This window comes from Spermophilus citellus, assembly GCF_964194105.1.
Source record: "Spermophilus citellus genome assembly, chromosome: 2".
NCBI lineage: Eukaryota > Metazoa > Chordata > Mammalia > Rodentia > Sciuridae > Spermophilus > Spermophilus citellus.
Window position 1 is genome coordinate 9,040,194 of NC_138183.1, and position 14,766 is coordinate 9,054,959.

At 56.6% G+C, this 14,766-nt stretch overlaps 1 protein-coding gene across 4 annotated transcripts in view; it reads right to left on the reverse strand.

Annotated features, from left to right (window-relative positions):
• MVB12B (multivesicular body subunit 12B) overlaps positions 1-14,766 on the reverse strand; it is a 178,240-nt gene that overhangs the window by 59,376 nt on the left and 104,098 nt on the right. For all 4 annotated transcript variants that reach the window (XM_081267108.1, XM_081267110.1, XM_081267109.1 and 1 more), the window contains one exon: positions 12,000-12,094. In XM_081267108.1, coding sequence (XP_081123234.1) covers positions 12,000-12,094 — 95 coding nt within the window. The remainder of the gene's footprint in view (positions 1-11,999; positions 12,095-14,766) is intronic.

Sequence of the window (14,766 nt, forward strand, 5' to 3'; positions counted from 1 at the left end):
CCAGATCAGACACCAAGGGCCCATGGGGGAGCTTTCTGCAAAACAACTGGAAACTATGCTCAAAGATAAAGATAAAAGCAATTCTTGTGCAGTGATCCAAAAAATAGCATCTCTTTTTCCCCCCAAAATTACCTGTTTTAATAAAGTAGACACACTGTGCCAACTGAACCATTTAATTATCTGCAAAAATGATGAATCAAAACAATCGTTTGCAAAAATAAATGACTAACCTCTGATTAAAATGTCTGTCCTCATTAAGTCCAAATAAAAGGTACAATATCTTTTTGAAAAAATGGAGCCTGAAGAAATGAGCAATCCTTCAGCATCGGTAGCCTCTCACTGAACAGTGGTGGTGGCTCTCACCAGACAGGACATCTGAGGAAGATGCTCAGTCTACTCCCAATCCTGAGCACAGACACTTGGGAAGGACCCGCAGTGTGCGTGCCCTGTGGTCTTGAGCCTGGAGGGCTGCTGGCCTGGCAGTGCGCTCCAGCTCAGGGAGAGGGGCTGTGGCAGGACACGCTCACCTGGTGTGCATGGTTCTGCAGCAAGGAAACGGACCTTTTTTTGTTGTTATGATTTTTCTTTTGCCAGAGGGTCTGGGGAGGGGAGAGATTGGGAAGGCAACAACTGTAAACCCAAGAGAACAGGACAAGAGGCAGAGGAGAGAGAAAAGTCACAGAGAGGGCCGAGCAGCACCAGGACCAGCAGCCTCAGACCAGAGCTAATTTGGTGAAAACGGAAAGAGAAAATTGAGGCCGGCTTAAACCTGAGGCGGTTTTTGCTGCTGCAGACCAACACCTCAAGCAGTTCCTGAGTTCTGATTAGCAGGGAGGGCTGGCCTTGCTTCACGTGGCAGAAGGTCCCCTCCAGGGAGCTCCCAGTGGCAGCTGCTGGAGCAAGGGCTGCCCTGGCTGACCGTGTTCTTAGGTGTGCTTGTGGGAGATGACGTCAGTGCTTCCTGGGAGCATGAGAAGTGTCCCTGCAGTGCTGGCAACTCATGCACATATCTCTCACCCTCAAAAGTCAGAAGAGAAAAATGTGACTCAAAATTACACGAGGAAGTGCAGTGACTCTTCCGTAAGCCGTCTGCAGCATGCAGCAGGGGCGGCACACACGAGAGGGCTGGGCCAGGGCCAAGACCAGCTCCTCCCCAGAACCCATCCAACACCAGTACTGAGCACCTGCTGTATGCCAGGCCCTGGGCTGGGCACCAGGCACGTGCCAGTGAATGAGCATCCTCATCGACACTCCCTCATCGAACCCCGAACTCTGACCAAGATGGGGCTTCTTTCGCCAGGGCGCCTTCTCACAGGGGCGAAGGGGCATTTTGCAAGCAAAGGGCATATTTTAGGTAAATGCAAGGCAAAGGACAGAAAGACAGGTGCATTTATTGCCTCTGGGTAACAAGCAATTAAAGACGCCTCTGAGTGTCACCAGGAGCAGTGCTGAGGGCCAACCAGGCAAGCTGTACCTTCTCATTCAAAGTTATGGGTGCTCCCTTGTGGGGGATCATGAGACCACTCAAGACATAAAGCAACTCAGGTGTGAGAAAGCGCTCTACGGCAGGGTCTCACCTTGAGGGGCTTCCGCATCACTCATCTCTCAGACAACCGTGAGACAAATCTGAGCCCAGGAGCGTGCTCTCCGGACTCGGCATAAGTTATTCCATTTGAACTACAGGCTGGAAAACTGAAGTTTCTTTTTAAAATAAAACATAAATAGATTTAGGATTGCCATTGACCATTACTGAAGAGAGGGAAGAAAGCATTTGGTATTCAAGGCACCAAGACCAATGAGGGTCAGGGGATAGACTCAGAGACTCTGTCCATGCAGGAGAGGTGGCTTCTCTGTTCTAAGTGGATCCCAACCTCCTTTGTCCTGCCAGATGTTAAACGCACTTATTCTGACATGGAAGGGAGGTGCTCATGTTGAGTGACAGTGAAGGGTGACTCTGGATCTCATCTTCACCCCTGGCAGCCACCAGGCTCCTCCCCAGGTCCTGCCAATGCCCACATCCCCACACCGCAGAGCCCTCAGAGACTAAGTGCTAACTGGGGTCTCAGGACCTGCTTCCACTCACAAGGCTGAAGCAGGGCGTCATGGGCTGGGCACAGGCCGGGGAGGCTCCAGCATTCCTGGGCTTGGTGTCAGCAGAGGCTGGCTCTTTGAAGACCCAACCTGGAGGCTGAAGCTTCAAAGCAGGGAGGCAGGTGGCACTGGGATGGCTATCGCTTCAAATGGGAGCCCTGCTCAAGGGGAGTGTGGCACAGGAGAGCTGGAGTGGGGGAGAGGAACACTAGTGGTTCAGTCTCCGAAAGTGACATGGTGGCCTTGGGCCACTCATCACCACTAGAGGGCCTGGAGAAGACCACGGAAAGGGGGCCATCTGGTGTCCAGATCCCCAGTGGTCTGCAACAGGAGGGCTGGCCTACCCCCGAGGACTGGTGAGGGCCAGCAGAACCCCTTTCCTGGTGAGAAAGTCTCCGAGAAGGCTTGGGGAGGGGCTACAGACAGTGACCAACATGGGGACATGCCCCTAGCACGTAGTGTGGCACCTGGAACAGCTGTAACCCACCATGTGTCACTTCACAGACGGGAAGCCCAAGGCATGGAAAGGCTCCTGTCTGCCTGAGGTCATTGAGGCCAGAGGCCTGCGCGCCCTGCCTGCCATCCGTGATGACTCCACACCTGGGGTCCTCGTCAGCCCAGCGCCCTGGCCTCACTCCAAGGAGATCCCAGAGACGATGGTCCTGGGCCACCTGAGACTTCAAATAACCTTGAGACCCAACATGGCCAGTAGGCCTGTGTCCTTCCCCATTTTTGGCATGGCAGGGGCTGGGTGGTCTGGAGTTAGGGTCTGGGGTCCAAGACGGTGCGTGGCTCCACCCTGCGCTGCAACATGGGCGTCTGCAGCCTCTCAGGACCTTCCTCCCACCTGCAAAGGGTCTTCTCACCTGGGACACGTTGGGACTAATGACAAGACGCGTGGACGTGAGTATCCAGCACATACACGGCAGGGGTGGGGGGCAGCCAGGCATTAGTAAATAAATCAATAAAATTAACGTGACCCATTTTAATAAAGCCAAACCAACTTTAGCTCCCTCAATGTGCTCAAATGAAAGAAGTTGCCTTAATTGTACCATTTCCCCCGGTGTAGCCCCTAGTTTATTATTGTGAGAAAGAGACAAAGAAACGGGCTGAGTGGACACAGGCTGCCCCGGGCAGGGGTGTCTGGTAAACCCACCACCTCCTCCCTCCACAGCAGACCTCTGAAGAAGTGCGGAGGCAAATGAAGAGCAGGACCAAGCGCCCTCCTGTGTCCTCAGCGCTTTCCCCAGGTCTGATCGTGCCACCTACGCGGAAGGGAACCATGAGGGGGAACGGGGCATGTTCCTGCTGAGAACCAGACAGGGAAGATGAACACCCAGGGGGAAGATGTCCGAGGCAGCTCGCAGTTTAGGGCCACGTCTGGCCACCTTCAGCTGCGAGGCCTGCAGCCTGGAGCCTGGACAAGGCAGACCCACACAGGGCGTCCTCAGTCATTGCTAGCTGGACTACTGTGGCTATGACAGCTAGTGTTGTCACTGCATGTGACTGAGGGGACACGAGAGTGGAGACCCCGACAGGCAGGGCCCTGAGCCTGACTTCACTCACTTCTCCCGATCAGCTAACCTGGCTCCTGCCGCGCACCCAGGCCCTGGCACCGGCCCAGGCTGAAGCAGGGCTGAGGCCCATGAACCCGGGCTGCCTGCGCCGCGCCACACTCAGGAGCCAAAGAGAGGAGGAGGCACAGGGCACTGAAGTATCTGCCACCTAATAACATTTTTATTTTTCATGATGACGAAACTGGAAAGTCTTGCTCTACCTTCTGTGCACAGGGGCAGCAGAGAGGAAACCTGCAGCAGCCCCGGCCCCCACAGAGTGGAGGCGGCTACCGAGGCTGGCCTCTCCCTCCTGAGTGGCGGTGCCGTCACCTCCCCAAGAAAGGACTCGTGGGCTGCTTGCCACTGAAAACAGCCCACTCCTAAGTGATGACGTGTGACAGACGGTCTCGGCTGCCAGGGGTGCGCGCCAAGCCACGCCAGAGAGCCTTTTATTGCAAGTTTCTCTGGACTGAGGAAGAAATTTTCCCCGAGTGCTCAGAGAAGGCATCTTATATATCAAAATTATATAAGGAAGCGCGAGGCTAAGAAGGCAACCTTGCTGGGCGCGAGCCAGGGAGCCCAAGTGATCTTTCTCGACCAATCTTTGGTCGCTCTACGGACTGCACCCCTGCAGGGGAGGTGAATGCGGAGGGAAGTGGCTCACAGAACGTCCTCACACACCCTGGTCCTCGCAACAATGCAGGGGAGCAGCAGATAGTTACTGCATTCTGTTACAGGTATAAAGAAGAATATGAGCTGGCCCAAAACAGGGCTTGTCCAAGGTAGCAAATACATGGCTCCAGGGGCTGCCATTCACATGTGTTGTGCAGTGCACAATCCGGGCAGCTACTCGCAGCAGCTCTGGATGATGATCAGTATGTGTCAGGGCCAAGACTGGAATCTGTGCTTCTGACCCCCGTATCCCACCAGTCACATGATAGCCCTTTTAACAGGCTTCTGTTTAGCTCAGAGGCACGGAGCCTGGCACACAGCCGCTCTCAGGATCTGAGGAATGGGTGGAGAATGAAGAGCCTTGCTTTCTTCTGGCCCTTGTTTATTTACATCCTCCTCACTTCAAAGGGACGGAAGGCTGTCTCTGTCCTCTCTCAGTGGGGTCTCGCCTGGCTCCATGTGCTCACAGGGAGGTCCCCCAGCACCAGCAGAGTGGTGGACGAGGAAGAGCAGCGGCCCCAGGGGAATCAGAGGGCCTGTGGAGGGCAGTCCGAGTTCTGGCCTTCACAGATGGGGACAGAGGCTTTGGGGGGACCACTGCAGGGCCTGGCACAGATGTGCAGACACAAAGGTGAGATGGCTCCGTGGGACGCAGGGGAAGGGTCACAGGTCACAGACATCGCCAGGCAGGTCATGGGCCAGGGTGTGGGGTCATGAAGCTTTGATCTGAAGAGCAAAAGCCAAACTGAGCTTTGAGAGGCAGCTCTGTCCCCTGGTGCCTGGACGTAGGCTGGGAAAACCTGGTGAAGGAGGAGAGCCAGGGAAGTGCATGGTCTGGCCTGAGCAGAAACACCGGAGGGCTGAGAGGGGGACACGGGTGGCTCCACAGGACTTGGGGACGTCCGTGGGGACGGCCAGAGCTCTGTGCAGGGCCTTTGGGCCTTTCCCTGTGACATCCGGCAGAGGCACTGGAAGCAGAAACCCTCCGAGGCGAGGGCTCCTGAGTGCCCCGTGCGTCTGCCCGCACGCGCCGTTCATTAACTCCGGTGACACCGCCACCGTGGAGGATGTATAAAAGCACATCCAATTAGCCGGGCCTACATGAATATTTGCACTCTTAAATCTTTTGCATTTCGAAAGGGTTAAAGCTTATTATTAGCATATAATTTACAGTCCTTTCTCCCAGGAAAGGAATAATGCACAGTAAATGCCACATTCATTTTAATAATACATGTTACAGTCTGTGCCCAACATCTGCACAAAGGTAAAGGAGACAGATTTTTTTGACATGTCCCACTCTGCCATCTAAACACAGGCTTTTTGTTTCTTAAGTGACGGAAGGTTTAATCAAGAAAGCAGGCAATTCATCAATCGAAACAAGGCAGCGTGCGTGCGCCTGACAGCGCACACATGGCTGTGTGCAGAGCAAACCTGGCCACCTGTCAGCCGCACCTCTACATCAGGACGCACAGGCGTGCCTGCTACCGAGCCCCCCACTCCCACGCGTTTCTTCTGTCCTCGTTGTATTTCCCTTTATACGAGGTCTCGTTGTCAGTCAGGGCCCGGGCAGATGGATGGACAGGGAAGCAGCGGCTGTTACAGGTGATGATAGAGATTTATCAGCCTCTGCGATGACTTGGCTCCCTTGATGTGAGCACCACGATCAGGAGTATTTTTCACTCGTTCAGGAATTTCCCCATATGTGACTATCTGTGGCTCTGCCAAGCTGATGTCCCTTGCTGGGACCTTCGTCACCCTCTGGAGCATCCCCCTGCCCACAACCTACCCCAGGTGGCTCTGAGAAATCCCAGTGAAGGAAGAAAAGGGAAACAGAGGCCTGGAATCCAAAGCCACAGCAGGCCACAAGAACACGTCACCAAAGACAAAGGCCACAGAGACCCGCAAATGCAGAGGCAGCCGTCACTCAGGCGCCGCTACAGGACGCAGCAGCTCTTTTCCTTGCTTGAGCTGACGCCCACCCCACGGAAAGAGGAGGCCTGCAGCAGGCATGCTCGGAACCCGGTGCGAATCTTGCAGCACGAGATGGTGAACGTCCAGGGCTGTGGCTGTGCCCCTCACAGGTGGGGGCATCTTCTAGCCCCCAGTCCCCATCCCACAGGGCTCCTCAGTCGTGAAGGGTTGATGTTTATTTTAGATTGTCCCCTCATCTAGAGACAGGTCTCAAGTAACCACATGTGAAAGGAATCGCGTCTGCACCGTGGGGTCTGCAGCAGGTGGGTTTTCAGATCCCACCGTAAGGAGCTCAGATCTGCTGCATCGGGAGATGAAGAGCTAGGGACAGGAGTTTTATCCAATGGGATGAAATATATAAATCACGAATTTCACAATGCTGATAATTAAATGTCCACCTTCCAATTTAAATGAGGACTAGATTAAAACTGCATGCAGGAGGCTGATTCTCAGAAATCATTAATTATTTTTAATTGCCTCGTGCCCTCCTGTCCGACGTCAGAGCTGCACGTCTTGTCCACGGCTCTGCAGATCAAATCCCCCTTGGCCCCGACAAGAGGGATGCTGGCTGCCGTCTGACCACACTCAACCTTCCTGGTGTCAAAGGTCTTGAAAGGGGGCTGGATTTTAAGGGGAACGGCTGTGGGGTAATAAGGGGCTTCTCTAGCAAAGAGAAAAAGAGGAGTGCCTCGGGTCCTGGCCCACTGGCCCCCTGGCCCCGAGCGCCTGGACGCTCGACTGGGCGTTCCATTCACGTTCTCAAGTGGCACGCCGGTGGCACACGAGGAGCCCCACAGCCTCCCAACTGCTCAGAGAAGCGCCCTGGCCCGTCCAGCACCGGTTTTAGTGGCATCTGCTCGATTTTCCTGTCTTACACAACCATGCCACTTTTTTTTCAAAAGGGAGAAATGTAAGTTTTTTGTGGTTAGGAAAACCTCCACCCTTGGAGAGAAACCGGCGGTCTACAACAGCGGCAATGATGGAGGGCAGCGCGTGTGGCTTCCGGGCCTCTGGTGTCTCACGCCTAAGCAAAGGCTGCCAGGGACCGAGGGGAGGGAGGCATGCCTGGGTTGGGAGGGGCATGCGGAGCCTCCTCTCCTCCCCAGCCTCAGGAAGTGGCCAGATGTTTGGCAGGTGTGGGTGCAACGCCCGTCCCTCCCGCATCCCGAGGCCTCTGGTCCCCTCACAGCCCTTTACTCAACTTTCGGACACCCTAGGGTCACTTAGGGTCACTTCAACCTGAGTGCCCCCCTGAGACACAGTCTGTCTTTGCCAAACTCACGGTCACTGCCACTGGGCCGTGTTGGAATGCTGCCATGGCACTTGACAGGACCCTCCCCACAGACAGCGCCAGGCGATGCGGGGACTGGGTTAAGACGCATCTACAGGGTCACCGCTCACAGGGAGTGTGGTGCAGCAAGGGCGGAGCTGAGGAGCGTCTGTCTGAAAATAACAGACACAGCTGGCGGCAGAGGCCTTGCCTGGGCTCCGTGTGGTCTTCGGCACTGAGCCTGGGACCACTCGGAAGGGACACGGCTTCCGGCTCAGGACCAAATCCTGAGCCCTGGCACAGCTGCACCTGCTTCTGTCCCGCTGCCAGTGACTCTCGCGTCTGGCGTCCCTTCCCGCTCTGCTCTGTGTCTGAGGGGCTGCTGCAGATCCTTCAGGACCAGGTGAAACAGACACGAGTGAAGGTGCACTGTCCGGGGAAGCAAGGGAGGCCGGGCATGGGGACTAAGACGGAAGGCTTCAGGAAGGGAAGACGCTCTTAGAGGACAACGGCAAGCGGGAAGAGACTGAGGAGGACGTCTGTGGTCAGGCTGGACAGGAGCGCTGTGGAGGGCCCCCAGAGGCAGACCTCAGGCACGTCTGAACCCCCAGGACCACAGGGCCACTGGAGAGGGACAGCACAGGAGCCTGGGAAGCACAAGCCACCACTCACCAAAAGGGAGAACGGGGAACACGGGTGCTTTCCCAGAGGAGTTCAGATAGGAAAAAAGACAAGGAGCAGTGCGCCCCCGGGACCCCCGTCAGGCAGGTGCTGCAGACGGGGCCTGAGTTTGGGGGCCATGTGGTCTCTGCCCCAGTGGCACGGGAGCACCAGAGACAACCAGGTACGGCTGGGCGCCAAAAGAACTTGATCTGGATTTTGTGTCATTTTCACACCCCACTAAACACGATTCCCCTTTTCTGGACTATTTACAAAGTGCAGATCCCAGGGAAGGCTGTGAGAGGGAGGTGGCCTCAGGCTGAGGCTGGCTGCCACTGAACACAAAGGGACGGCCTGAATCAAGCCTGGAGCTGCCACTTCCCTCTCAGCTCCTTCTCTATGAAGGCCACCTCCAAACCAACGAGCGGTGACATAGGAACTGACCTGGACTCAAGAACAGAGTTGGGGTGATGGCTCCACCAGCTGCTGGCCAGTGGGACGTGAGGGTGAAAGTAGGAGCCAGGGAGTGTGGAGGAGGCTCGCTGAGCAGGGCTCAGGGGACAGGACGACAAGCGAAATTATATTCTCAAGGCAGGACAAGAAAGTTATTGATCTGTGGTCTGGAAGCGATTTCCAGTAAGCCCTGAAAGCACAGTGCAAGCCAGGCAGCTTGTGAGCGCTCGGAAAAACCTGGGTGATCTGTAGGGGCCCCTGGGGTTTACCGAGAAGACGCCACATTAACGCCAGGTCTGTATCTTATTACAACAGTTGCAAACGCTAATACAGAAAAATGGGAAATGGCCAGAAAGCTGGGGAAGAAGACAGGACTGGAGAGTCGGGCAGACCCCACCTCCCTGGGCGTGGGCCTCTAAGACCTTCAGACGTGCACATTTCACACGAAATCACTTGAACACGCTGGCTAGTCGCTGCGGCTCTCCCTCACCTTTCCAACTAAGCCGTCCCCTCCAGACAGCGGGGAAGTGAAGGCCACTGGCTGGCACTTACGCTTCAGCACCTGCCTCCATCCCTCTTTTGGAGCTGTGGTTTTCAAAGGCAGTCGTGCTCATCCTCTGGAAAAATCTGTCTGCATATCTGTAAGTATTTTCTAGAAGAGACTCCTAGAAGAGGAAGTGTGAGGACCAAAGGTCTCCTCCGTGGCCATTCTGACTGGGGAACGAATTGGCAGGGCGAGGGACATGGGCGTCTCAGGATTCCAGCACTGGGCCCATGCAAGTCCCTCCCCTCTTCTGTGGACAAGAGAAACATCTGCTCCACTGTGGAGACCAGCTGACAAACTTGGCCGATGGAACGCAGAGTGCCCCAAGCTGCTGAGTGGCTGTGAGAGCAGGAGACACAGGAGCTTGAGGAGCAAGGGTCTCGGAGACAGAAGGGGCTGCTTCTGAAAGGAAGGGTGTGGCCCCAGGCTCTGGGGATTGAGGAGGCCAATCAGGGTGATCACCTGCCCCAGGGTCCTGGAGGATGTTCCTGGCAAGGCAGATGCTAGGTTAACTCCTTTCTTCCACACACATTTCACGGGCGCCTCGTGTGTCGGGGACAGAGCTGTGTGTCAGGTCTGCCAGTGCCTCCAGCAGCCCAGAGCAGTGGCTCTGCCTCGCAGGTATAGCGCAGGAGGCCTGTCTCAGCACAAGGTCCAGGAAAATGAGTTCATTAACAGGCACGCCAACTAAAAGTAAAAGCCCATCCCTACGCGTTAAATATGGACTGCTTTTCAAATTTCTAATTCCATTGTTTTGAGATCTACTTTCCCTAGGAAGGGACCACAAACTAGGGAGCACTAACCAGAGGTCCTCAGGAGGAACACGGTGTCCCAGAGGTTGCATCAAGGGCTTGGGGCCTCGAGTGTGCAGTGAACATGTGCCAGGGTCGCTCTGGAAGAAGCGCTTGACGATTCACTTCATCAGCAGCGAGACTCCAGCCATGAAGGCGCCAGCGCCGGGCAGGGGCTAGGACCTGGGGCACACTCTGCCGGAACTGTTTTGGAATAAACTGTTGCAAACCCCAACTTTGCAATACCAAATGGAGATGTGCCACTTGGCACCAGACCCTCTTTGAGGTGGGGAGAGGGGGTGGTCTCTGCTCCCTTCTAGCCAGAACCATGCACAGGCCGGCTGCCAGGGGCTGGGTGGGCAGGCTTCCCAGTCGCGCCCTGGTTGTCCAGTGCTGAGCTTGCAGGCCGTGTGGAGCCGGTGGGTCCTGCGGGGTATTTCTGGCAGCATCACTACAAAGCAGCCCTGGGCCCTGGCAGAACACTTTGGAGGCCTGCAGCCTCGGAGGCAGTCTGAGCTGCCCCTGACGTGGGCTGGGGCCCTAACTGCCTCTGGAAGATAAAATCCCATTGACTGCCACTCACATAAATGGAACAGGAAGTTTCTGAATGGCTTCCCCTGTGTCTTGAGGCAGTTACCTTGGTATTGCTACACTAACAGCTGAAACGCACCCGGACAACACCTCATCAACCGCAAGGCGAGGAAGCAGCGGTCCAGAGGCAGGCAGCAAGAGTCCTGCCAAACCAGAGATTTCACTCCCGGCTCTTTGCTGCAGAAACGCCAACAGCTGGGAAAGCCGTCAGAGGATGCAGGGAAGGTGGGTGCAGCCCAACACTGCACTGGAAAGAGAGCAGAGGCTGCAGGCGAAAAGTCATCTGTTTGATGGCTGTCCTTGCGTGCACTGTGACCAGCCCTGCCTGCTGGATTTCCTGGGCCTGTTACATGCCACTCTGCCACTAAACATCTGGGGACATATTCAGCTTTTCTACAAAATAGGTTATCTTTCCACACTTGTTCTGCTCCCTGTCGACTCTGGCGAAATAGCCACTGCATAAAAGAACTCCCTGGAGAAGCTGCACTTAGACAAACACGCGCCTTCTCCCGGGAGAGCCTGGCTCCTGGCGTGGAGCCAGGGCGGGGGCTGAGAACACCCCTGTCCTCCCCTTCCCAGCAGGAGCGCAGCCCGGAAATGGAACAACTGGCTTTTGCTTATACTTCCAAACCTATTAGGGAGTGATCATAACGAGAGAAACTAATACTGACAAGAATTATGCCATTGTTCTATTTCATCTGTTTAGTAACCTGAAGTTGCAATTTTTAGAAAAAAGATTACCTTTTAAATAACCGATTCATTATGGTACATGAATGAATGCCATGTTCCCGCGTTCAAAACGTCACTCACCATTAAGGGCGTGCGCGGGTAAGTGGCACCGATTTACCACTTCCCCCTTATACACAAACACCGACTGGCGGCCCCGGACAATCAGAGACAAGTGTGGTTTTCTGGGCTCTTGGCAAGTGGCCTACACTGCCCAGGGCACAAGGACGCCCACACCTGAAACAAGCCTGGTAAACTGCCCCTCCGGGTGGAGGCGAGGAGGGGGACCAGGCATGATGAGGCTCCTGCCAAGGTGACACTGTCAGTTTCAAGGCTGGGTTGAGAAATCATGGACTCACACTCTGGGCGCGTGGGGGAGACGGCCGGTGCCGCCTTGGGACACAGTCTGGCTGTGAGACACGAGCGGAGGGTGCTGGCCCCACTACTCAGCTTGGCACTGCTCCCCATCCCGGGGGGAGACGGGGCCCAGCAGGGGAGGGTGTTCTCTGACCCTCCCTTCCAGCCTGCGAACCCCACACGCTGTTTTCCATCATTAGTTTCAAAGCCTGCTGAGCACTTGGCCTCTCTGTCTCTGTAAGTGCCGCAGTAACACAAAGGCAAGGGGAGGCGGGGTCCCCACAGGGCAGATGCCACAGGACACAGACCCCACGTACCTGATATGGCATACAAGTTGGAGTGCTGGTACTCATAGTCCGTCCGGCTGCTGTTCCTGCCTCGGAAGGTGGCGGGGAGCGTTAGAGAGATGTGCCTGGAAAGAGGCAGAGGGGAGAGAGGCGGTTACTGGAGCCTGGAGCGTCCCCAAGGCTCGCACTCACCCCCAGAGCTGTCGCCAGGGTCCTGAACACCCTCAGGGGAGCGTGCGTGGGCCAGCCTCTTCCTCCTCCACTTCCCCACCAGCCTCCAGGCCTCCCCCCAAGGATCCAGAGGCTTCCAGATACCAACAGCCTCCTTCCCCGCACTGCACAGGGCACCCAAGGGAGGGAACGACTCCCCAGGCGTGTCCCAGGCACTCTATGGAGGCGGCAGTCTGACCCGGGCCTCTGCGTGCTGGGCAAATGCAACAGGCACCAAGACACCAGCTCTGGACACGAGCCCGGCCTTCTCAGTGTCCACCCTGTGGCTTCCACATTTGCCTCAAGGTGGGGAGGGCCATGGCACATGAAGAAGCACTCGGAGGTGAAGGTGCCAGGTGTTATTCCCAGGTGAGCTCAGGGACCAGGGACCTCTGCCATCAGGAAAGCACTCTGCTCTGGTCAGCTGGGTCTGGGGCCCCTGCAGGTGAAGCACACAGTAGGTGCTCAGGAAAGCACCTCTGCCTGGGCCACTGCTGTCTTGCGTGTTCAGGTGCTGTCCATGGAAGCACCTGATGAGCACCAAGCCGGGCACTCGGACCACGGGAAGTGCTCCCGAGGTGGAGCTGCGAGCCACCTCAGGGCTGGAAGGCCACGTGTGGCAGTGGAGCAAGCTCAAAACCCTGCAGGTCGGGAGATGCCTGCCACCCAGACCCCGGGAGGAATGGCTGTGGGGGCATGCAGGGCTCAGCAGTCCCCCTGTGGCCACACCCGGGCTTTTCCAGAGGGGAGACGAGGGAGCATTTATTACACAGGGGAGTTGTCACCAATGTACAGCCTTTTCACCTGACACTGTGAGACAGTCCAGGACCCCTGCTGGGTGTGGGGACTGCAGGAAGGCTAGGTGACACCCGCCATGTGTGGGGACACTGGAGAAAGGCTCTCAGGCAGGGCTATTCCCACGAGCCTGGGACAGAGCTGCAGTGGCAGAAACCTTTTTGGGACAAGGTAGCACTGGGGGCTGCCTTTACAGAGGACCCCTGTTCCACAGAGATGTGTCCCTGAGGCGCCCTGGAGTGCACTGCCTAGGTGTCAAAGGGGCTAACCAAGGAGCTTCAGGGCGCTGCCAGGGGAGCTCCCAGGCTGCAGGGATCAGGGGCTGGGAAAGGTCACTGTGCCACGTGTCCAGTGCCAGAGGAAAAGGAAACGTGGGTGCTGCTGAGCACGGGGGAAGGACCCGTGAGAGGAGGGCCTCATGGCATCTTGGGAGGTGGGTGAAGGAGTGGAGGCACCCCAGGTAGTCAGGCCAGGCCACGCTGTGGTGTGGGTCACTGGAGCCTGAAACGCCCCCAAGGTTCCCACTCACCCCCGGAGCATGGCATAGAAAGTGGGGTGGGGGTGGCCTGGAATGGATGCCAAGTGCCACATGAGGGGGTCTAGGTTTTATCCCTGGGATAGAGGTTCCCAACCTCTGCCACTCATCAGAGTGGCACACAGATGAAGGTGTCAGGTCTCTGGGGACGAGCTAACAAGAGAGATGCACAGGCCTGGCCCTAAGGTGCCTGGTTCAGTGGCCTGTTGGGCTACAGAGCAGGAACCCATTTCTAACAGGCCCTGGCCCAGACTTCAAAGCGTGTCAGGGCTGGGAACCTGGAGGGTCAGGACTGCGGCAGAAGGTGGTGAGTGGTCTGTTGGAGCTTCACGGGGGAACGAAGCGCTGCCCGCAGCCATGGCTGAGGGAATGACAAAGGTGGCGCTGCAGGGTGTCACCAGGTGCTGGCTGGCAGAGAGGTGGACATCATATGTTCTCCATGGTGCCTCACAAGGCCCTGGTGGGCAGTTATGGGGCACTAGCCGAGGAGCAGGCACAGTACAAAATGGAACCATGGGCAACTCAGTGGCTCCCCAGGTGGCCACAGAAGAGAAGCCAGCATGGGCCCTTCATAACAGCAGATGTCATGCCCAAGACACGGGCCCGGGGTGCACACTGCTACTGCATCCCCTGGACCAATGCGGGAACGGGCAGGAGCTGGGGAGAACTGGGCTGTCAGATGCTATGATTTCTAAGCTTTATAGTCCTAAAAAGGTGCACCTGGCCTCACGAGGGCCACAGCCTGGGTGGTGCAGTGACGCTCCAGGGCGAGAGGGAGGCCCAGGAGCAGGCAGTCCCCGTAGAACTTGGGAAGATGTGTGAACCTGGATGGTGGCAAGGAGGCCAGAAAGGGCCAGCCTGACCACCAGGGTCAAATGCATGGACACAGAAGTGTGGGGACTTAGCAGAGCCAGAAGAAGGGGGGCCCAGAGTTGTTCATAAAGTGATGTGAACGCCTGCTTCCAAGCGTGAGCTTGTGTGGAAGCAGGAAGATGGTGGGGCTGGGGAGGCAGGCGGTGGTTCGGGAAGGCTTCTGCCAGGACTTGGGCTGACGTGGGGACCTGAAGAGTCTGGGGCAACGTGGAGGAGGCCGTGCACCCCAGGCTCTGCAGGTATCTGGGAGGATGAGGACATTGGCCAGTGGGAAGAGCTGGAGGGACCAAGCTGGTCCTGGTGCGCTCACAGCCCACGTCCACAAGGTCCAACGCACAGCTGTCCCACCACAGCCACCTCTGCCAGCAGCTGGGAGTCCTGGAG